General features: G+C 41.9%; 1 protein-coding gene across 5 annotated transcripts in view; it reads left to right on the top strand.

The window, feature by feature from the left end:
* LHPP (phospholysine phosphohistidine inorganic pyrophosphate phosphatase) overlaps window positions 1-22,289 on the top strand; it is a 115,752-nt gene that overhangs the window by 17,478 nt on the left and 75,985 nt on the right. For all 5 annotated transcript variants that reach the window (XM_068951487.1, XM_068951485.1, XM_068951489.1 and 2 more), the window contains exons 2-6: window positions 69-256; window positions 1,710-1,863; window positions 5,740-5,803; window positions 6,979-7,071; window positions 17,893-17,984. In XM_068951487.1, the coding sequence (XP_068807588.1) occupies window positions 69-256; window positions 1,710-1,863; window positions 5,740-5,803; window positions 6,979-7,071; window positions 17,893-17,984 (591 nt within the window). The remainder of the gene's footprint in view (window positions 1-68; window positions 257-1,709; window positions 1,864-5,739; window positions 5,804-6,978; window positions 7,072-17,892; window positions 17,985-22,289) is intronic.

Genomic DNA, 22,289 nt, shown 5'->3' with positions numbered 1-22,289 from the left:
CAGCAAAGCTGATGTGCCCAGCTCCTTATCTGTGTTGAGTTAACGCCTCTGCTACTTTTATACAACAGGATCAAGGCATCTGGTCTGAAGTTGCGGTTCTGCACAAACGAAACGCAAGTCACACGGGAGAAGTTTGTGAAGAAGCTCCAGGGCTTAGGCTTTGACATCTCAGTGGACGAAGTCACTGCCCCAGCACCAGCAGCCTGTCGTGTGTTGAAGGAGCGCAACCTGAGGCCGCACTTGCTCGTACACGACGGTGGGACAACGCTGCAGCAGGGTTTGGGACTTATGTAGAGGACAGCCCGCAAAGATGCGGGCATTTGGGATAGAGAAGTCACTTCACAGAGCTCTGTGAGGAGAAGAACTCCCAGCTGTTCCTCTGCTTCCCAGAGGAAAACTCTGAACTTCACGATCCTTAGTTATGAAACTCTGCAGTAAATGTTAGTGGTATCACCTGAGTGAGATCTCATTTATCGTAGTGGTATACATAGTGGTCACACAGCCTTCCTCTGAGTTACGGAGTGAGAAGCCAAGCTGTGTGAGTCCTGATTCACAGCAATTCTGTAACATGGACATTTTACACTCTGTCCTAAGCCTTTCTGCTTATGAAGACAGTCCCGGTTCTGCTGGGAATCAGCAAGCTGCACAGTACACGCAAAAGAGATAGTAACAGATAGATGTGCACTATACAGGACATTACAGAAGCCATTGTCCTTATCCCTCAGTCCTTTCAGCACAAGGTAGAGCAGTCATCTCTTCAGCCACTGCCACTCTGTTTCGCCACTCTTACCTTTGTTTTCACAGAGAAGCTCTAATATTTTTGCTGCTGAAACGCTGTGTGCTTCAGGTGTCAGAGAGCTAATGCCTGCCCGGAGACGCAGCTGAATATCTACCCGATTTTGTCATATAAAAGGCCTCTGTAGCAATTAAGTCAGCAGCTGACTTTTACTGAGCATTTTCAAACAAGTGAAGATTCAGTTAGATTTATTATCACTTCCTATCCAGAAACACTTCTGCAATGGACATAACGTTTTGTTGCTTTCTGCCCATCAGCTTTTTCCTCCCGAAGTCTAAGAGAAATAGGAAATTTGGAAGCAGAATCCGTGTGCGAGGCAGTCTGTGGGCTGGGGTTGGAACTGTGACTGCATCCATGTAATCATGAAGCCTCTGATCGTAACCACATCCTTCTCCCGGCTTGTACACAGCTCACTCTTTCTTTGATCTACCTGCACAAAGCCCTCATGCAGTCATCTCTTCACCCTTCCCCTGTGCTGGGGCCTCTCTGAGCTCTTTATTATCATGACAGCGGTTTTAAGTTTAGTGTTTTCTTCTGAAGAGGATGGGCACTAAGAAAGGAAGCGACTCCTGCCCTTGCTACTATATGTTTTCTTACTCTATACTCTTACTATATGAGAGTTTACCTCAGATCTAGAGGTAACAAGCCACTGAGAAGTGGGTAGTAGGAGCTAAGGCAAGAGGACGAAACAGTTTATTTTTCTCTTCGTTGTCAGACAGATAAATAGCAGAACCCAGTCAGGAATAGAAAGAGGTAAAGAGCAGCTGATTCAGACTTGGGCCGTTTGTTTGTTTGTGTGTGTGTGTGTGGTGATGGATAAAGGGAAGTACAAATCTAAGAAAGCCATCAATTCCTATTGGATCTGAAAAGATGAGGGATTTGTGATTTGTTTATTTTTTTCCTCTTTCTTTAGATGTTGTCCCTGAATTTGCTGAGATTGATAAAGCAAACCCAAACTGTGTGGTAGTTGGAGATGCAGCAGACAACTTCTCCTATGCAAACCTTAACGAAGCGTTCAGAGTTCTGATCGAATTGGAGAATCCTGTTTTGATATCTCTTGGAAGAGGGTGAGTTAAGCACTGTTGATTTCTTCCTCCAGCCTGTATGTTTTTATGTAGTCTGTATATTTAACTTCCCCCAGCATCTTCGTACTTAACAGAGGCCAGGAATCAGCGTGGGTATTTATGCTACTCACTTTTAAGCAGCTGATCTATGTGTCTAGACTGGGAGGCTGGTATGCTCATGTATCTGTCCATGGGTAGTTCGGTTAGGTAACTCATCCGCCTGTCCTGAGTCACTTCTCTGTAGCCTTTCACTGGGTGTAAGGGGAAACTTGGGTGATTAAGCTGAAATAGATCCCTAGAAGAAGGTGATATGGATTCTCCCCATGAGTCCCAGTTCAGTCCTGTGCTGATACAGGTTTGCAAAGAATACTGGAAGTCACCAAGCGTCCCGTGCCAAATCCTCCTGTTGACTTCAAATATTTACCAATAAGTCTCTGTGGTGCTACAGCACTAGGTGAGGCATCTCTTGAATTTGAGCCGCCAGGGGTCATTCTTTGGTAGGCAGTACAAAGTAAGCAGTTGTGTGGGTGTGTTTCAACAAATGCTAGATGATGAGAAATACAGCTGCTTCTCTGAAGGGGAGTTGCAGCAGCCTTGGGAGAACTCTGGTGACAACCTGGTGTATAAGCACAGCGAATGCCAGCCTCCTACCTTTCAAAGTCGGCGTTCAAGAGCGAGCTAATCTAGATGTTCGCCAGCGGTGGTGGGAGGGTTAGATAACTAGTTTTGTAAGCCACTAAGAAAGGGATTTTTTCTCTTGAAGAACAAGTCTGAGGATTTCTTCAAAAACCCTTAGAAATCATGGAGCATTTTGATTTTGGTGTGTGTGACTCCCAAGCGAATGAGTATTGCAAAAGGGCCCTAGGTTTATGGGCATTGTTGTCTTTTATTTTAATTATAGCCTTTAAAAGATCTCAGAGAGAAGAACTGTTGGTTTAACTAGTGCCTGTAGCCATAGTCTCTTTGTTGCACTTGTCCTCCTGCCTGCCTATTTTGTCTCGTCTTCTACAGCAAACTCTTAGAAAGGGGTCTGTTTGTTAATCTGTGTTTGGCACAGCCCACTTACCTGTTACGGTATTCTGGATGTGTCTGTCATACTCTGAATGCCAGAGAACCTAAACTGGAGGAAGGTATGTGGATTACCGAAAAGAAAATGTGTTGAATAGCAAAAGACACCAAAAAACCACCTGAAAAGGCCAGGCTTGGATAAAGGGCTGCTGCTGTAGATTTGTGATGCAGTTTGATCTTCCAGCATCCTGACGTAACTAAGGGTGAGAAGGATCAGACGGCCCAGAAAACTCTCTCTGTTTCAGCTGCCAATCCTCCAGCACTCCTTTTCAGGCTCAAATCCTGCCCGCGTTTGTAGTGGTTGAGATGTGATACTGGATGTGGCTAATGGCCTGTGTGACATACGTGGGCCCTCGCTATTTGAATTATATTTAAAGGTGCTGTCTCTGAAAGTTAGCTTTAGCATGCCTACAGTTCCTGAGGTTCAGTTTAAGCTATGAGAATCTCATACATAAGGAAGCAGTTTCACGCCAGTAACTTGAGAGTTTATGTATAAAAGGAGTAAGAGGCCAAGAGAGGTTTTTCGTTGATATAGAAGCCCTGCCCTTTTACAGATGCAGCTGTAATGCACAAACTCCACCCATCGTATAGTGGAGATGGGGATAAATGTTTCCCCTGAATGGGCTGTGAAGGAGTAGTGTCTGAGAAGCCTAAAGGGGAGATCCCCAAGTATGTACTGAGAAACGGTCAGGCTGTTATGTATGACTAAGACCTGCAAAAGCAACGGTAATTTTGCTTTGTCAACGTAAGATATTTTAATGCTTCTCTGGATGTTTAAGGTTGATTTTGACCACCTATTTTCCTAGGCAGGAGAAGTCCAATCATGGAATTTGAATGTTTTCCTAAACACCAGTTCAGTGAGATGTAGTCTGAGAATTTTAAAAAGCAGGTTAGTAACGCCAACACTGAACAATGACAAATCCAAAAGGCCTTGAAGGAGTAATTCTTATCCATTGTGCAACGTATGGGCTTAAAAAAGAATATGTATGATTAGTCTGAGAAACTGTAGTGGCAACTTTTTTCAGTGGTTCAATAGACTGTAATGGGCATGAAAACCCTTCTTAGCTCATGGATTATTGATCTGGCAGAGTAGAACTTACCAGCGGGAAGGAGCAGTTAAATCCATTGTGTTGCCATACCTGACACTCAGGCGCTCTGATTCCACAAGGTGGGCAAAAAATCCTTACAATTTTTCAGTTACTAGGATAAAGAGAAAATGTTAGGAGCCAACAGCAAAATGACTAACATGTAAAATAACTGAGTTCTGTGTTATGTAACAGCATTTTTCCAAACGAAGTGTAGAATCAACCTTTGTTTAAGATTTACAACCTGAGCAATGAAAAAATGCCTTTGCAGTCTGTGCATATGTATGTGTTTATTTGTGTACATTCATTAATGTACACAATTCTAAAACAGCATCACCGTAATTTCTAGAAAGATTATTTTCTAAATGAAAAATAGCTCATGTTTGGAATCTCTGAGTTCAGATTTCATGAAAAGTGTGCTTTTTATGATCGAACATTTGCATACCGTGAGCATGAGTTCTGCAGAAATTGCTGGATGGGTTAGCCTGGTAGATAAGTTCTCAGACCCTTAAGAAGGGAGATCATAAATTGGATGAATCTTGCTTATCTAGCAAAGGAAGAAGCATGCAAAGGGCCATATACAAAAAGCTAGCTCCGTTGTTCACGTGCAAAATTAGTGTAATTGATAGGACCTTAATAACGCATGTACCTTGAACAAATAGGTTGATTTCTGTTAAAGTTTTAGTTCATTCCGTAGAAAGCGAAAGTGTCAGAGTCACTGAAGCAGAATGCCCTCCTCCTGAAAATGGAGTGATTTACATTTAGCATCTGTTTTGGGCTGAGAGTGGGAATTGGCTTTGTAATTTCTTCTGTCATGCCACTGTCAGAAAATTAAGCTGTTTACGCTAGACTATAGAAGGTTAATGGCTGTTCTAGCAAAGGTCAAGTGGTCATTTTAAAGGGAGGCTGTGCTGAATAATGGAAAATGGCAGAAGGATAAGGCATAAAATCTTAACTGACTGCTCATCCTGTGTTTTTTTTTCTGACATACAGAAACTTGCGTTTCCCCTGATCAGAGAGCTTTGAAGACCTGTGTTAATGTGAATTGCTATTCCAGAAAAACGCCCCAAAGATACTAAACAATTTTGTGAGCTTCAAGGCGATATGAACATTTTGTAGAAGGAACAGAATTTAGCTTGGAGGGTATTCTCAGCCCTCATGTCTAAGGGAGAACGTGTCAGGGCAGCTTAAACAATGCCCTGGCTTCCTTCATGTAGGAGACTGATGACAAGCAGTGATGGTAAACTGCGTGGTGTCTCCTTACAGACTGACTGAAGGTGGCATTATAGCTGCTGGTCGGTGCCAGCCCTAATCTCATAACTGCCAAGGGTTCTCCATCGTGGGTTAAAGCAAGAACAATGTAACTGCTGTCCTCTGTAAGAGGCTAGTGCTCTGTCCTTGCCAAGGTAAAAAAAATTGCAGCCAAATTCATCCTAGTATAAGCTGGTTGAAATCCCTTGGAATCGGTGGAATCGTGTCCCTAATGCCAGATGGGCATCTGATCTGCAATCTGAAATCTTTTCCTCAGCATTGCACGGTACTGAGCCTGTCCTTTACTGTGTTAAATTCCCTGTGTTAAATTAAGGCTCTGGAGTTTCTGATGACTTGACTTTTTGTTACGGCCATATGGACATCTGTATAGGTACAGAAATAATAAAACGTGGTTTCTTTATGTTTAACTGCCAACGTTTTCATTTCATTGGAACTTTATCACTTTCATTTCCAGACGCTATTATAAAGAAACCGATGGTCTGAAACTTGATGTTGGAGCGTATATGAAGGCATTAGAGGTATTTTATCGCTTACGTTATGCTTACTCGCTCTGTGCACCTTGTTAAAAATAACTGGTGTAAATATGGGTCATCTTCTGTAATTACTCACCTTGGTGGAGGAGGTTTCCACAAATTAAACTCACTTGCTGTGTTCTAAAGATGGATGCATTCGTTTTTCTGATTTTGTTCACTTTTTATGTATTTCAAATGTGAACTTTACCATTGTTGTTCCTAAATGAGAAGTTAGGCCTGTGAAGGAAAGAGAAAAGGAAAACATGGAATATTGTCCGTATCCAAGCCAAACTGAAGGTCCGTTTTATGTTTAGCATGGTGTTGCTAGCACAGCTCTTGCCCATAACAGCTTACAGCATAAGGCCCTTATCCAGCAAGATACTTGAGTGCACTCCTGTTTTTAAGCCTAATTAAGTCTGTGCAGAACTGGAACCCGATAGATAAGCCAGCCTAAGGGTGTGAGGAGAGTCATTATGCTCCCTTTCATAGGCTTGCAGGCAGATAAAAAAAATAAATACAGAGTGAACGTGGAGAATAAAGCAAAGTAGGGAAGTATACAGTCACAGAGACAGTGGATCTGACGTATGCTTGCAGCACGCTTCATTTGTATCGACGTGAGTTTTGGGGAGAGTTTTCACCTCCCAAATAAAAAGTTCGGGCTTCTGGTTTTCTAGGAACAATCTAGGAAAACCTTATTTACCCAAATTTTAGCATAATATTGGTATTTAGTTGCAGGAGAATATCCTGCTCAAGCTGGTCACTTGAACCGTTAAAAATATGCTAGAAGATTGGAGAAACCGTCTGCCTCTTTAAGTCCTTCTAGTACTTTTGATCAGTTCATGAAGGATATTTGTTATTTCTGTAAGAGTGGTATTCTTGCAGAAATAAATGATACTAGAATTGAGTCTGAAGATTTCTCTCATGATGGAGAACGTAACAGATTTTTGACTTGAGATGCTTCAGGAGGACTTTCTCTCCTGCCAGAGAGCATTGAACACTCCTATTATCCAAACTCTCTGATAGTCACCTTCATCTGCTAATCCATTCTGTTGTTTAAGGGCATCAGTCAATAATCACACACCTTTTATACAATTGACCGGGGCTGTGGAGTTGAACAAATCCTTTTCTGATCTATACAGGATTATTTGTGTGTGTCTCTCTCTCCTTTTTTTTTTTTTCAGTATGCTTGTGATATTCAAGCTGAAGTAGTGGGAAAACCAGCAAAAATGTTTTTTGAGTCAGCCTTAGCAGAAGTGGGAGTTCAGCCACAGCAGGTAAGGTTTCTGATGCAGTGACCATTGGATATGGCGTGTAGTTATCCACCCTACTTCTGTGTTGTTTTCTCTGTTTTTCTTGGAAACTTACAGAAGGGGCTGATGGGAGTGTAGCCAGGAGGCCATGGTAAACCCTGGGTGGCTCTAAAAAGATTTTTTTTTCAGGACCCAGCATATTGTATGTCCTGCAGAGAAATACTTATATTCAGGATCTTCCTATGAATTATTTTTAAAAAATTGTTGAAAAATGTTTTGGAGGGAGAAAGATGCTTACCCATTCCATCAGATAACATAAAGCAGGCAAAAGAGGACTGACTGACTGGAAGGTAAATGCTAGCAGGTGGGGATCTGCTGAATTTCTTCTGCCTCGCGTGCGCTCCCTACCCTCCTGAAATGCCTGACATTAGTTTTCATCCAAGTTTCTTTGCTTTCTTTAGGGTTCCTTTTGACCACCTGCTGTTTCCCTTTTCGTTCTCTCTCCTGTCTGTTTCTCTATTCTGACTTGGACCCTCCAGACCTCTACCCCTTTTAGTGTCTTTCATCCCTTCATTCTCTCAGGTAGTCTCTTCCTCTGCTTACACTCTTGTGGCATGCCTTCTTTTTCAGCTTTCTCCCAAACCACATTACTCAAAAGAAAAGATGCACGTCCTTAATGTTGAAAGTGTCAACCCCAAAAACTATTTGCCAATCATAAGATAATACCAGAGAAGTTTGTCTGGAAAAGCAGACACACTTCCGTGTTCTCTGGAGCAGAACTGTTCCTAATGCTGCTTTATGTTCTAAGTATAGTCATCTTTCACGAGACATCGTCTTTCCTTGTCGGTCTCATCAGATTTTTTTTTCCAGCTCCCTTCCCAGCATATTCTCTCAGTTATTGCATGTTACTAAAAGAATCCTCTCACACAGTTTAAAAGAAACTTGCTGATGGGGCCTTTATCTTTTACCCATTTTAATGAACTTCTTGCTGTAGAAGGCATGGCATGCTTGTTAAATTTTGCCCTACATAAATAGGAGCCATAAATTGCACTCATGTATTACTGTGAATTTCCTTTATTTAGGGGCAAGAAAACAGCACAAAAGAATAAAAGTAAGATATCCCCAAGGAATTATGGAAAATGTGCCTCACAAAATGACAGGTGCCCCTAATGACTGGCAGCGCACTTAGCGATTGAAGGCTGCAGCATGATGAAATTGCAGCTATAATGTTATTTCCTTTGGTGTCACTCTTACTACTTTTTTTTAGTACAGCTCCTAAAGGGAAAGTCAGAAGTAAGATATTTTCTCATTTAGGTGAATGGGAAGCAGTGGCTGACCTGAAAACTCCTCTTGTGTTACTGGCTTCATCATGCTTTTCAAAAAACACTCTGAAGGTGTGATACGCCCTGCTTACTTACCACAGCCCATTTTTTCCCCCCTCTATAGCTGTGCCCGTGTCCTCCTTATTGATTTGTTGTTTTGTCACACAAGAGCCTAAGGATGAATATGAAATGACTAGCAGACAGCAGTGAATTACGGGGTAATAATTCCATCAAGGGGGTTGGGTGACATCATAAACAACGAGAGTGAAGTCTTGGGGGCTCGTACGGTCCCCAGAACCTGGAGATGAAATTATGGCCCTGTAATTCAGTATGTGCTTGGTTTTTCTTTATTATAGAACGGGGAGATGGAAAAGATCTAGTAGGCCATCTAATCCGTCTCCTTCCCATTGCAGCAGTGTTCCCTGCTGCACGTTTATTAATGTTATGTCCAGAGTAGTTTTAAGCGTGCCAAACAACTGGGCTTTAAGTACCCTAGGGAGAATATTCACAGCCTCGTAGATCTTGCGTTGGCAGGAGGCTTTTTCTGAGATTCGTTTCCCTTTTACGCTGCATCTCCTTATTTCTAGTTTTTCTCCAGGTAATAACCAAAATAATTCCTATCCTTCCTGGATAGTTCTCCTTCCGATTGTTTGTAGACTTGTCATCACTGTGGTAGTTGTCTCTTACTAGTAGAACTGCGCGTTCAGCTCTCAGTAACTTCCCTTGTGATTTGGTCACTCTGTACCGTAACCCGCTGTGTTGCTCTTTTCTGTACTCTCTACAGTTTGTCGATATCTTCCCAATAACAAGATAGCTCAACCTGAACATAATATCCCAGGTACAGCCACATCCAACCAACAAACCAAAAAATCCATTTCGGAAGCAAAATGGCATTTGAAGAGAAAGTAGGTGGGGGGGGAAAGACCTTAGCCCCTGGATTCCAGATTCCTAAGTCAGACACACGAAAGTTTGTATTTTCTTTCTACTTATACCAAAACTGAATACTCTGCAGGAGTAGGAGGGAAGAGGTCTTTTGAGTTTTTTTTTTTTTTCCCCCTGTCTTTGTGGCCAATGCATAGTGGTGTTACTTGCCCTCTTCCTATGGCAGTATGGTGAGGTTGTCCCCAGACTTTACTTTGCCCAGCTTGCATAGTGCTGAGAGTATGTCAGCCTCTGACGCTGCAGAAGAATATTATTGTGGAACTGTGTTTCCACACTGGGCTGTGACAGGACACTACAGCTCATGTCTCAGGAACTTTACTCAGAAAATGTGAACAGATGATTTTAATGTATCACCAAGCTGGCAGAAAAATCCCATAGGGTGGGCTTGACGGAGTGGTTCCCATTGACTTCAGGAGAATTTGCTTTGGGTTTAGAAGAGCAGTAATAATCCCTGGAGGAGGTTCTTATTTATTCCTTCTGCTGTTTGCCAGCTTTTCACGTTTCAGTGCTTCTGGCAACTATAGTTTTATATTTTGAGAGAAATTTTTTTACAGATAGTTCCTAGTGTTAAATGTCATCAATTAATTGTAGTAATAGGTCTAGTCTGAAGATGTAATTTTTTGTATTTAGAGAGCATCAGGATGAAGGGAGTATGCACCTAGCAAGGAGATAAGCGGTAGATACCACTACATAATGGTACCACGTGACTAGTCACTCGGTACCTTTGACTAAGGGAAAATATTACATGCTACTGTAGCTACAAATCACATCATGATGCATGTGCAGAGGAGGGACAAATTACAGTAGAGCAAACTACCTTAATTGTAACATATTTTCCTAACTTTTGAGTGCTTGACCTTGCACCTTTAATGTTCTTTCGAGACAGATTTGCAGATTGTTTTAGTTAATCATGCATACAAATAAAATCTTAGTATAAGCAATACAGTAAGTTCTGTAGTTACCCACTGCATTCTGTTTTGATCTGTCTCCTGAGTGAGGTATACTTCTCTGTGTCTGCAGTGACACGATGGAGACTGGTTTTACTTGCCTGTCCTTTTTTTAAAATGCTTGCTAATGATATATTCCACCTGTGCAATTCATATAATACATACCATCATTAAATCATTTTAGATGAGCTGTGCTTCAGAAAACATACTACAATTTTCTTTTACCTTATTTTTAATGAAAAATACGTTTTTAATAAAGCTGTCTTACCACACTAATGCTAGACAGTGGCAAATCTTAAATTTCTCAAGCTACTTTAATCAATAAAGTTATCACCAGTCATTTCCCTTGATAACTGCTTCTTACTGAGACTCTGACTACACCTGCTGCTGCTGAGATGTTTTCAACCTGCACTTAGAATAGGAGGAAATCCCTGAAGTCCAATTTTCATTTTAACCTTTCCTCAATGGCCTAGAAATAACAGATTGCTAGTATTACTTTAACAGATTGGAAATTTAAACCTCTTAGAGGTAACCAGACCTGTCTTATGATTCAGTAATATGACAAAGAATAACACATCTTAAAGGTTACTGAAATACCTAATTCATATGTTTTAAGGCAGCTGTAACAGTGGGTGATTGTTACAGCTTTACAATAAGACCTAAATAATGTTAAGGTTCCAGTAGTTTTATATAATCATAAAAAGTTCTATCTGTAGCAAATTGTCCTGCTTTAATGGGAGTTATGGCAGGTCATACTGGAGGGCATAAACTACCAGTAGTTAACCAGTTCCGATTTCTGCCACCTGCAAATCTCAGGTGAGAGCCAGCGGTGCGGAGGAGCAGAGGGAGGCCACTCCAGGAACGGCAGAGGGGGCCTGCTGCTCTGCCTGGCATCCCTCCCGCGCACTGACCAGAACGGGGAAGAGTTTCAGCGTCGCAAGGAAGAGTTAAGTGGCCAAGTGAACTTTCAGGCTTCGGCTCCTGCCGAAAGCTCGTTCACACCTATCTGGCCTTTGGAAATCTGCCCTCGTGGTTTAATGTATTTCTTTGTTTCACCTGCCTTGTTGTACAGTTTCTACCAGGTCAGAGGCCCCATGCAATGCCCTTTGTGTGTTTGATGTTTGAGCAGATAGTAGTTCCCAGATACAAACATAATTAACAGTAATACGGGTCCCTGAAGCCCAGGTGATTATCAGTTGGGCCAAGGAGAAAAGGGAGAAAAATAAATACACCATATTTCTTGCATGAAGGGTCTTAATACATGAATCAAGATGTTGTGTATAAGCTTTGTTTCCATATATCCTTGGCACATTTAACGTGATTAGTGTCACTAAACCTATAGCAAAAATCTACTTAGGCATAAATGTTTGACTCTAGGAAGGTTCACTCTGTTAAATATTCTGCTGAAGTTAGCGTGCTTTCTTCTGTGCATCTTAACGTTTGCATCCTCCTTAGACTTCAGCCTCTGAAGTACTACTGTATGTGAGCTTGTCTTAGTAAATAGTGCCTTGCAACAACAGTATATCTGAGTGATATAGAATATGGTTGTCATTCTGCCTCATTTATTTTCTTACTCCGTGATTCCTGCTCTGATAAAACGCTTTTCGGTGACTTTTAGTGAATACTGAAAGTATTTGCACAGAACAAATACATGAGGTTCCCATTCATTGCCCTAGCAGAATCTCTTAAGCGTTGCTAGTATTGGCTGCTTCTGTAGGTGAGACATATCAGCCTATACTTCCATTCAGTTTGGGTTTGTGGCCAGGGTTATGCCAAGAGGATTGCTGACTGCGATGGCGTTTTCTCTGTTACAGGCTTTTGGCCAGTAGGGATTATACTGTGCCCTCCCACTCCCGAATTCTTACAGGTCGTGCGTTCATCTCCTTCATTATCCGTTTTAGTTGCTACTCGTCTGGTTTGAGTTCAGTTAGGACTATTCAATAGCAATGGGTTCCCTTAGTTTTGATGCAGGTGTGCTTTATTTACTGCATGCATGCAACCATACACCATCTCTCTCTCACTGGTACCATGCTATATGATTTAGGAAAATATATGAATTATGCCCATCTTAGTTCTTTGAGGATTCATCTTAAAAGCAGAGAGATTATCTCACTGCGGTTTTGCCCTTTTTAGTACATTTTAGCTGATTTAAGAAAAAAACAGCTTCAACAAACTAATTGAACAGATTAATGGTCCGTGTTCCCTGTGTAAAATGTGAACACAAACGGGGCTCTCTTAATCCGTGCTTTCAGTGGGTGTGTGACCTTTCAGTTTTATATCTCTCTCTCTCTTCTTCCCATATTGCAGTCAGAGAGGAAGTTAAACCCAGGTTTGACAGGTGGAGTTTTTTTATTTCCCTTGACAGTGCACCTTTTGACCTCTATCTTCTTGCCAATGATTTTTTAAATCCTAAATGATTTGGGAATAATTGCTCCTCCTTTAGTGATTATTGCCCTTCACCGATAGTAAATCTGTGAAATCCCCGGGGGCTGGAGTACATTTTTGTATGCGTATGCCACAAGCTGGCCTGGATAGGCATCACTGCTCATGTGCAGCTGCACTTGCAGAGCTGACTCTCTTCTTGCAGGAAAACTTGTCTTTACAGGCTAAAATACAGCACTGGTGAGCAAACTTTTCACTGGCACTCTTGACTACTTGGTAAGCCACCCAACTCTGCCCTTTCTCTTTTTCAGAGGAAATTCATTTTCAGGGTTTTGAGAACCTAGGGCTGAAATTATGTTTATTTCAGAAATCCCATCCCCTTACAGGACTGAAATAGTAGCCCCTTGGATTGCTGTCTGTTCAAGAGGAGAGGGCTGAGGCAGTGCATGCAGGTGACAGAAGACAAATTCATTCCTGTAGTGTCCCCTGTGGACACTCTGGGGTCCCCCAGGCAGGCTTTCCCGCTTGGTGCAAGGAAGTTTGTGCTGCCTGGGCCACTGGTGGTCATGGGAAGGTGTTGGGGGAAGGAAGAAGTTCTAGGAGAAGAACAGATTAGACGCTCTTAAAGCCAGTGGTTGTGAGATGTTTGAGAGGGCACTGAATAAGAAGCAAGGGATTCTACCTCCGCTCTGTTTTCAGGTGTGTGTTTACGAGTGGCTAGCTGACTGACTTGAGGGTCAGGAAGGATATGGCCATCACGCTCAAGACTTGAGGTGTCTCATCATGGTTGAATGCAGTGTGGCACCCTGCTCGTTTTAGCCGGAATGGTCACCCTTCTGGAAAAGATTTGGAGGGAAACTGGTAATAGCAGTTGGCTGGGAGGAAGGTGCCGGCTTCTCTAAAGCCCTGCATGAAGGAGTGGGATTATTGTTCTCTTCATCTGTGTATACGTGCTTTATTTCCTAATTATTTCAAATCAATCCGTCATTTTTTTCCCCATTTCATAATAGACAGCTTGTTTGGAGGAGCGATAAGGAAAGGTAAACTCTCTACAGTGGAAAGCATCTTTCTAGGAGCACGTACATGTCCACTGAGCAGAGTGGGTAAGGAAAATAGTCCAATAATCAAAGGATGAAAAAGATTGACCCATCCATTCTGTGGTGGCTTTGAAGCAGAGAGCTAGAAGGGCAGAGTGACCTGGCCCACAGCCTCCTGCTGCTCCTTCCCTGTGGACATGGTTTCCCCAGCTCTGAGCACTGTCCTGCAGGTCTTTCACCTCTTTCCTCCCCACGCTTAACCCTTAAAGGAGCTCTCAAAGCGTGATCTCAAAGCAGTGACTCCCCTAGGCAAGATGAAGCAAGGCTGGGCATATATAAACTGTTTTAAAGTAAACTACTTCAACATAGAACCAGGAGAATAAGCCTTGACTTCAGGGGACAGCCTCTTACATCCTGTAACCTGAGGGATGTTGATAATCTCTCACAGGAACAGTATTTAAGAAAAACATGAAAGATAAACTGGGCTGGTATATACACTAAGCTATATATAAGCTTGCACACTGCACCTGATAATGCTACTCAAAAGAGGATATGTTTTTTATCTGCTGAAGCTGCTCCCAGATATGCATGTACATAGCTCAGCCTCGTTCATGAGTGCTCTCACAAAATCTTCTGTTCAGCAGGGGCTTTAGGTGTATCCTTGGATTTCCTTTATGCGCTCTTTAGTAAGTGGAAGAGGTTTCTATTGTAATGAGCTGGATTACTGCTCTGGAGCTTTAGTGTTTTTAGACTTCGACATATTTGATTTAGTCCTGCCCAGCAGACTGCTTAGAGAGTGGGAACTCTGCCTCATGCTGCAGTGCAGTTGGGTTCAATCCAGTGGGGTTCTTTACAGTGCACTGATAGCCCAGGAATTAGTTACTGTTAATTATCTGAAAGCAAATTTGGAATCGCTCCTGATGAAACATGTGAGTGGCAGAGTGGCACGAGTGAGGGCCTGGCTGTCCCAGGTCCTGCTGTGCATGGCAGTGCCAAATGGTGGAAGGGGAGAGCCACGGTCCTGTCATTGCTCTAGGCGAGGCTCTGAGCTGAGCTTGCTACTTCCAGTTGCGTAGCCGTGGGATTGGTGAGGAGGCTGCAGCCCTGCAACTCCCTGGCTCAGCCCCTGAGCCAGTACCAGTGGCTCTGCCCCAGGGGAGCTCCTCGCCTTGCAAAGAGTACAAAAGTTAAAAGGGTCCTTTGCCTTTTAGGCCAAAGGACCAAAGCCTTGTATCCTTGGGGTGGAAGGAGGAGGAGGTGGGGGTGGGTGGGTGGGTGGGCGTGTGCACGCACAGGACTTCACTTAGTGCAGCAAGGGGAAGGAGTACCCAAGTAATATCGTGCCTTGGACACAACAGAGGTTTGCTGCTGAACCCGTGGTGACCGGACAGGTTGATGCAGCAATAACTTAACAGGGACAGTGCAAATCATGGTGGCTTATTGGTTTGGGTACGTTCATGTAGTGAAGTAGCCCAAAGCAAACTTGTATTTCTAAGACCCCTTTGCAACGTTGATAGCAATGGACTGTTTCTGGAAAGCAGTGAATCAGAAAAGGGTGAATCCCAGCATGAATTCCCAAAGTGAAGCTATAGCAAAAAGGACTCATGGGAAATGTGGATGTATGAACAGGAGAGCAGGGTGGAGGGAAGTGGGGGTACTGATCAGCTGAAAGGGCATAGAGCTCACCACAAACATGGCAGGGGGAAGAATGAAATGAGAGCAACTGTGTTTCGGATGTAAGACACTATTTTGCAGTATTACGCTTAGATACTTTTTATAAATAGTTTCGTGGAGAGAACCTACAAGCTGTCAAAAAATCGCTTAATCTAGAGGAAAAGGATGCAGCAAGAACTGTGACTGAATGCCGAAACCAGACAAAGCCAAGTAAGAATCAGGTGCAAATGCTTTTTTTTTAAGGATGAAGAATCCTCATTGTTAAACAGCATCAAATAAGCTATTTGTTGATGTCCACAAATTACAGCTAGATGCTTTTTTGCAGGATATCCATCATGACTTGTGTCCTACTGAAATTCAAGCTGTTGGGCTTGTTAAGAAGGGTGTCTTGATGAAAATCAATGGACTATGCTATAAGGGAGGTTAAACTAGATGACCTAATGGTTCTGGCTTCAGCTGCTCTGCATTTGTAAAGTAAACTTATTGTTTTTGAAGTTCCTGTGGTAGTGGGCCATGGGTAAATTGCATCACCTTAAATTTTGGGGAAATGGACCTACCCTATTCAGACGTGCGCTCGTTCTGTTGAGCTTCCCGTGGTGTCTGTGTGATGGTCTTCCTCCCTGCTCGGAAGGGCTGAGAGCAGTGAGAGCAAAGGTACCTGCAGGCTTGCAAAAGGCAAGGCTCTTGAGTGCCTTGGGCCACTGATCTCGTATGGTTACGCCATGTTAAAGAGAGGTGCTTTCATATGAAGGCAAACGAAGAAGAGGCTTTTATATTGGCCAGAAGTGGTAACTGGATTGGTGCCTACAACAGAGAAGTCCTATATGTTTTTTCCTTAAAGCTACGGCCAGCTGTATGAAAAAACTCAGAATTCCTTTCGGACCGCTGTCACTAGAGAAGCCGATCTGTTTCTGCTGTGTGTGTCTCATTCCCATGACCTCTTTGACAAGAGCCTATTTATCGGTTCACCACAGATGGAAAAATGCTAGGTTGACTTTCTGTACATGCCCAGCGGAGTCCCCCTTGATGCTGTTCTTAGTAACCCGGTTGCCATCTAAGGCAGTCCTGGGCCGGGTGCAAACATGCCTTTTAACCTTCTGAGGCCCGTACGCGGGACAAAGACCCATAATAACAGACACCAGAAAAAACGCAAGACAGAGAGCTTAAAATGGAGGAGCCATTTCTTTAATATGAGAAGAAACACTTTGTGTAGCAGCTCTGTGTATCTGATGTGCAAATGTGAAAATTATTGGTAAGCAAAAGTGCATGGAAGGGGCAGAAATGTAGGCAAGAATTTCTTCCTAACTGCAAGAGTTGCAAAGTACCATTGTTGTGAAAGCCTGTCAGTTAAGTTTGTAAAGTAGGAGGCTAATGCAGCAAGGTGAAGATAAAGTAGTTAATGATGTAACTAATTAATATATTTTAGATAAAATTCAACTTTGATGCGTAAGCTGCAACATCACGCTTCAAAATCTGACAGATAAATTAGATTACATATTTTCAAAGCTGATATATTTTCCTAGTTTTAAGTACAGCCTCTGCTCTCTTTAGAGTAATCCAGTGTTCCTTAGGCATGTTGAAAGCTGATTTTTTTCTTCTTAATTGAAGACTATTGTTTTGTGTAGATGCTGTTTTATGTTGAAATTATAAAGTAAAAGCCCCCAACCATTTTTAAATTTGAAGAATAAAGTAACTTAATCATTTTTAATGCAGATGAGAGTAACCACTTGAAATTTTTTACAGCCACAGTTGTCAGTGAGAAAGACCTTTTGCTTGATACGCTTTGATTTAACAAAGATCTTTAACATAAAGATATGAAGTCTGAAGTGAGCATGCACGATACGTGTTTTTGTCGGACATGCCGACTAATCCCCTTAGCAAAACCAGAAGGTCTTTTCTCAGTTATGTTTTTTTGTAATCTACTCCAACTAGTTTATTAGTATTTGCATAGACTTAAGGTGACCATAATTCAAACCTCGTTATGCCTGTACATATCGTGTCCCATTATGCAAAAATAAATAAATTAGACTTTACAGTGCCAGAATACTTTCTGAATTTCTATATCAAGCTGAGAGTGGGTTGGGATCGAGCTTTGCAAAGTTATACGTTTCAGTGGTCACAAATGTAAAGCTTTTGACTAGCTTTTAGAATATGAATTTTAAGGAAACGCTTAAAATGTTAACCTTAATGTAAACTGCTTGGGGCATAACACCAATGCATGGTTAGAAACATAATAGGACTAACCTCATAAAATTCAACACTTTCTTTGAGCTGTGTGCCAAATCACTTTGATTTATGTGATTGATTACAAATTGTGCGGACGTATACTCCACTATTGTATAGCTCAAGGAGGCATAGCATGAATTATATTCAAGGTAGGATGACTTTTAATCAATACGATGACAATATTATCTTGTTTAATTTGTCTGATGGCAGTATTAAACATCAAATCAAGCTGTTTATTATGTCAAAGAAGTATGAAGTATGGCAGAAATAAAATTTACTTGACACCAGTTTTTCTGTATTTCATTGCTTTGACAGGCCATCATGATTGGAGATGATATTGTGAATGATGTAGGAGGTGCCCAGCAGTGCGGTATGCGAGCTCTGCAAGTACGGACGGGGAAGTACAGGTCAGTTCGCATATACAGCCTGCACTCTGCCTGGGTAATCGTGGAAAGAGGGGAAATAGCTATAGATAATGATTTTTCTATTTACCTTTCTCTCAAACTGCACTGTGTTCTGATTTTTTTTTTTTACAATATGTTACTTTCTAAAAGAAAAGGAATTATAGTTTGGAACCTAGTAGAGTTTCTGAACAGGGCTTCAAAATGAATACGCCAGACCTGATTTTTCCATGCCTTTCCAGATCTTTTGCTATTGGTCGCACAGATTTGCCATCAATTTACACTTCCATTTGTTATCTGAACAAATACCTCCTCGTGCAGCAGTTAGACCCTAGTCAGGTGACTGATGACATTTTTATTTGCAAAAAGCATTTTGGGAAAACACTGTGTGTGTGCAAGTGGCAGGAGTGAGTAGGCCTGTTGTCTTTGATCTTTTAAATAAATCCTTTCTGATAAATAACTGCTATAACTTCTTCATCATGTTTAGTGCACAGAGCTGGTGTGTTTCTTGGGTTTTGCTTTTTTTTATGGCAGAATGTAAGTGTTCTACATTTGATATAAGATGTGTCTGAAGCTTATGGCAGAGTTAAGATTGTAAAGTTAGACTATTGCCTCAGTGATCTCTGTGGGTCATATCTCACAGCTCTATGAAGGACTCCGTGTGTCTGTTATTTTCTCCAGACATATATATTCAGCACTGAGATGTCTGGATTGCAAAAGCTGTTTCTCCACTTACCATCTTACTAGAGCAGGCTTCTGCAGATTCATTCACCTCTTTCAAACGGCCCTTCAAGTCTCCGTGCAAGTCTCTCTATGATATGATCCTGTGCTTTCATTGACTGAAGAGCTATGTCTCTGCAGCTACCGGTAGGAGACCTGTTGTGAACGAGGTATGGTCCAGGGTGCCTGGTGAAAATTTAAGCCGTCATCTTATGCTCAGTATCTGATGCTCAGGCATCAGATACTCAATGTGAATTTCCAAATGCAGTGTAGACATTTGTCCCTACATTTAACATTTGGACTCCATAACACTCAAGAACCTCCGTCTTTTATACATACCTCTTTGTGTAGTAGGCATGGTTCAATAACAGCATCTATAATTTGCCTTAATCTGTATTTTTACGGCTTTTGCTTTTTTTTTTTTTTTTTTTTTTTTGAAATACTGAGACTGTAAAAGGAGGAGTTTCTTTTTAGGAGGGCTGCAGGGAGTAGGAATGGTGATTGCCACAGGATACCTGAAAAGTTATTTTGTTAATTTTCAAGTGAATTCTCTCTCACAATTTTCCTTTGAGTTTGTGCAAGTTGAAACCAGTTAAATTACTACCACTGCCCTAGTTCCGATGGACAATTAAGTGATGATTTCTGAAAAAGAATGATTTGAATACAGACAGATACAAGTGTACTGTAGTTTAGTGTTTTTGCGTCTTTAAGATAATAGATCTCAAAATCAATGGTTTGTCTGTCTGAATAAATCTCAGGGAAAAAAAAGAAAGAAACAAGTATGTAATTTGTGCTGTTGGGATTACTTATTTGTAATCTGTATAATCAAATTAACTTCCTAAAGCAGAGAGGTAGGGTTTGACAAATCATTTTTCTCTGATACCAGTGGAGATCAGCAGACAACACTTTGCAAATCTACACCTAAATGTCGTGCAGATATGGGTATCAGCAAAGGAAGTATCTCTGGAAACAGAAGTAAATTACACCCTTGCTACTGAACAAACTTATATGATACATTTACCCCATCATAAGATAAACCACAGGAGATGTCTGAAAGATTTAGATGTGGCAACTGACATATACATATATATATATATATATACACACACACACACACACACACACAGAGTGACATGTATATACGCATACATATAGATCATATATAGTACGTGTATGTGTATATATATATATTTCTTCGTGCATGTGTGTATATATTCATATATTAGAAAAGTATTTTCTAGTATGAAGTTTGAGCCACAGTTTCACAGCTTATAAGGGAGTCATCAGTTGTTCTAGATTGGCGGGAAAAAAAGATTGCTTTCCACTGTTAAATTTCCTATTACAAAGTGTGGCTGCTGTTATCCAAAATCGTATACTATTATATGGCAAAGAAATACAGGTGGGTGCCTCTCAAAACTGAGCATATGGTACCAATCAAGTTGTTAGCAATTGTGAGTAAAATGAAATAGCTCTTGTTTTCCAAGAGAGGCCAGAGATGTATATATTTTTAAGAATGACTGGATTATTGTTCACAGAAAATAAAAAACACAGACAGAGTGTTGGGAGAGGCTGAAATGAACAAGTGAATGAAAGCTGATAGGCAAAGGAAGTGAAAAGTAACAGAAAAATATAATTTTTTCATGGCTAGTTTAAAGTCTGATGGTGTAAGGTTATATAGTCTCTTGCACGCTGGTAGGGTATTTCTTGTTGACACAGCTGTGTGCTACACCCAAGTACCTCTGGATGGCACTGTTAGTACATGTAGTTCAGTGTTAGAAACAACTCGTGCACCTCCCTTGAAAGCTAGGGCTATTTTGCAAAAGAAGGGTAAAACACAGAAGCTTCAGGGTTTTACTGTAGCTGCTCAGTGTTGGCGCTGCAAGATTTCCAGAGATTCTAGCTCCGAGAATCTTGCAGCTCAGGACTGGTGGTAACCCCACGTAACCCCAGTTGAGTTGCCTCTGTTTTTACAGCCGTGAGTAGTTTTTTCCTTTTCTGCCAGAATGACAGTGACTCACTTCAGCGAAATGGATGCAGGGGTGATAAAAATAAAAAATAATAGAGGAACTACACAGAAGAATTGTTGCAAATTCATCTTGTAGAATTCTGCTAGATGCATGGGAATTGCATTATTCACACAAGTCATCCCAGTTATGGCATTTTACTTGTCATTCGGTAGGTTTCAAGGAATTCTCTTGTAGCTCTTCATCTTCATGTAAATGCTGACCCTGGAATGGCAGACGCTGCAGCCTCCGCTGCAGGGGCATGCATCGGGGGCAGATCTCCTCATTTCAGGAGTCACTGCAGTTTACATTAACGTTCTTAAGATCTGCTGCCCATCGAGTGCTGCCAAGGGTTACACACCGTACTACAAAAGACAACGCACTGGAGCCAGGGTTTACTCTCCTGTTTGCTGTATTTCAAAGTGACTACAGCAACTGTATGCATGCTGCAGGCTACAAGGCAACTTCATGCATCTTTCTTGCTTTAGTAAGCCGAAAGAAAACGTCTCCTTTGGCCTGAGAGCCTTTTATAGAAGCAATCTGTTAAATTGCTGATGTAAGAGTTTCAATAGTAGATAGAAGTGGACAGGTCTGCCGCTGTGTGGGAAACCTCCAAATGGTTACAGGAAACTGATTTCAAACTGAAGTTTCAGAGGAGCTTTTCTCTCCGGGGTGGTGTTTGTGTGCTGTTGCTCAGTTACTGTGGTGATGGGTGCCAGCTCACCACCAAACTGAACAACTGGCTTTATGAATACAGGGCGGGGATTTGGCCTTGCACAGTAGCAGGTGACTCAAGGTCCAGAGAAGCAGAAGCCTGTGTGCATGCAGAACTGGTGCTGCCTCCCTTCTTGTGGTCTCTCATTGTCCTGTCAGGAGCTGTGGTGGGTGAGATCCTCTGTGTTGGCTACTCCCAGGGCGAGATTTAAAGTATGGATTAAGCTACCATAAAACATTCAGTCTTGCATGATCTTACACATGTGTGGAGGTCCTGAAAATTAGCTCCTTTCTGTTTTGCTTCCTTTGGATCTTTGAAGTTTAACAGAATCGGTGCAGCCGGATCCCTTTTGTTTGGCAAGGTATTCCATGTTCCTCACTCCTGCATCACCCATTTTAAATGCTTACCTTCTCCTACAAAGGACTTAATCCTCTAGCAGGACTTCATCTCAAATGTTGAATTCTTCCCCAGTAGCCAAACCAGGCATAGAGTCGGTTAGTCGATAAAATGCAACAAATTCTAGCTGCCGCGCATAGTAGTGTCTGTTGGTGCAAGTCAGGGTGGTGATGGAAAGGGAGCAGATGGTGTTTTGAGTTCGTCTCAGTCAGCCTGGTTGTCTGACGTGGGATGAGCAGTTTAGTTGGCCAAGTATATCCTTTATTAGCTATAAAATCCAAATGCAGAGGGTCGGTCGGACCTGCCGTTGTCACGTCTCTCTATGTGTTCCCCTCTTTCTGCCTGAAAAGCTAATGTTCATTTCTCCCTCTTGCCACAGTGTGGAGGTGAGGCCATCACCACAGACTTTTTCAGGTACTGAGAGAAGAAAATGATGTTAGGATTTTCAGCACTGGGAAGTCTGATGCTAGTTCTGAC

This window comes from Struthio camelus, chromosome 7 (genome assembly GCF_040807025.1).
Source record: "Struthio camelus isolate bStrCam1 chromosome 7, bStrCam1.hap1, whole genome shotgun sequence".
Classification (NCBI taxonomy): domain Eukaryota; kingdom Metazoa; phylum Chordata; class Aves; order Struthioniformes; family Struthionidae; genus Struthio; species Struthio camelus.
Note: the sequence above shows the minus strand (reverse complement) of the source record. Positions and strands in the feature narration are given on the sequence as shown.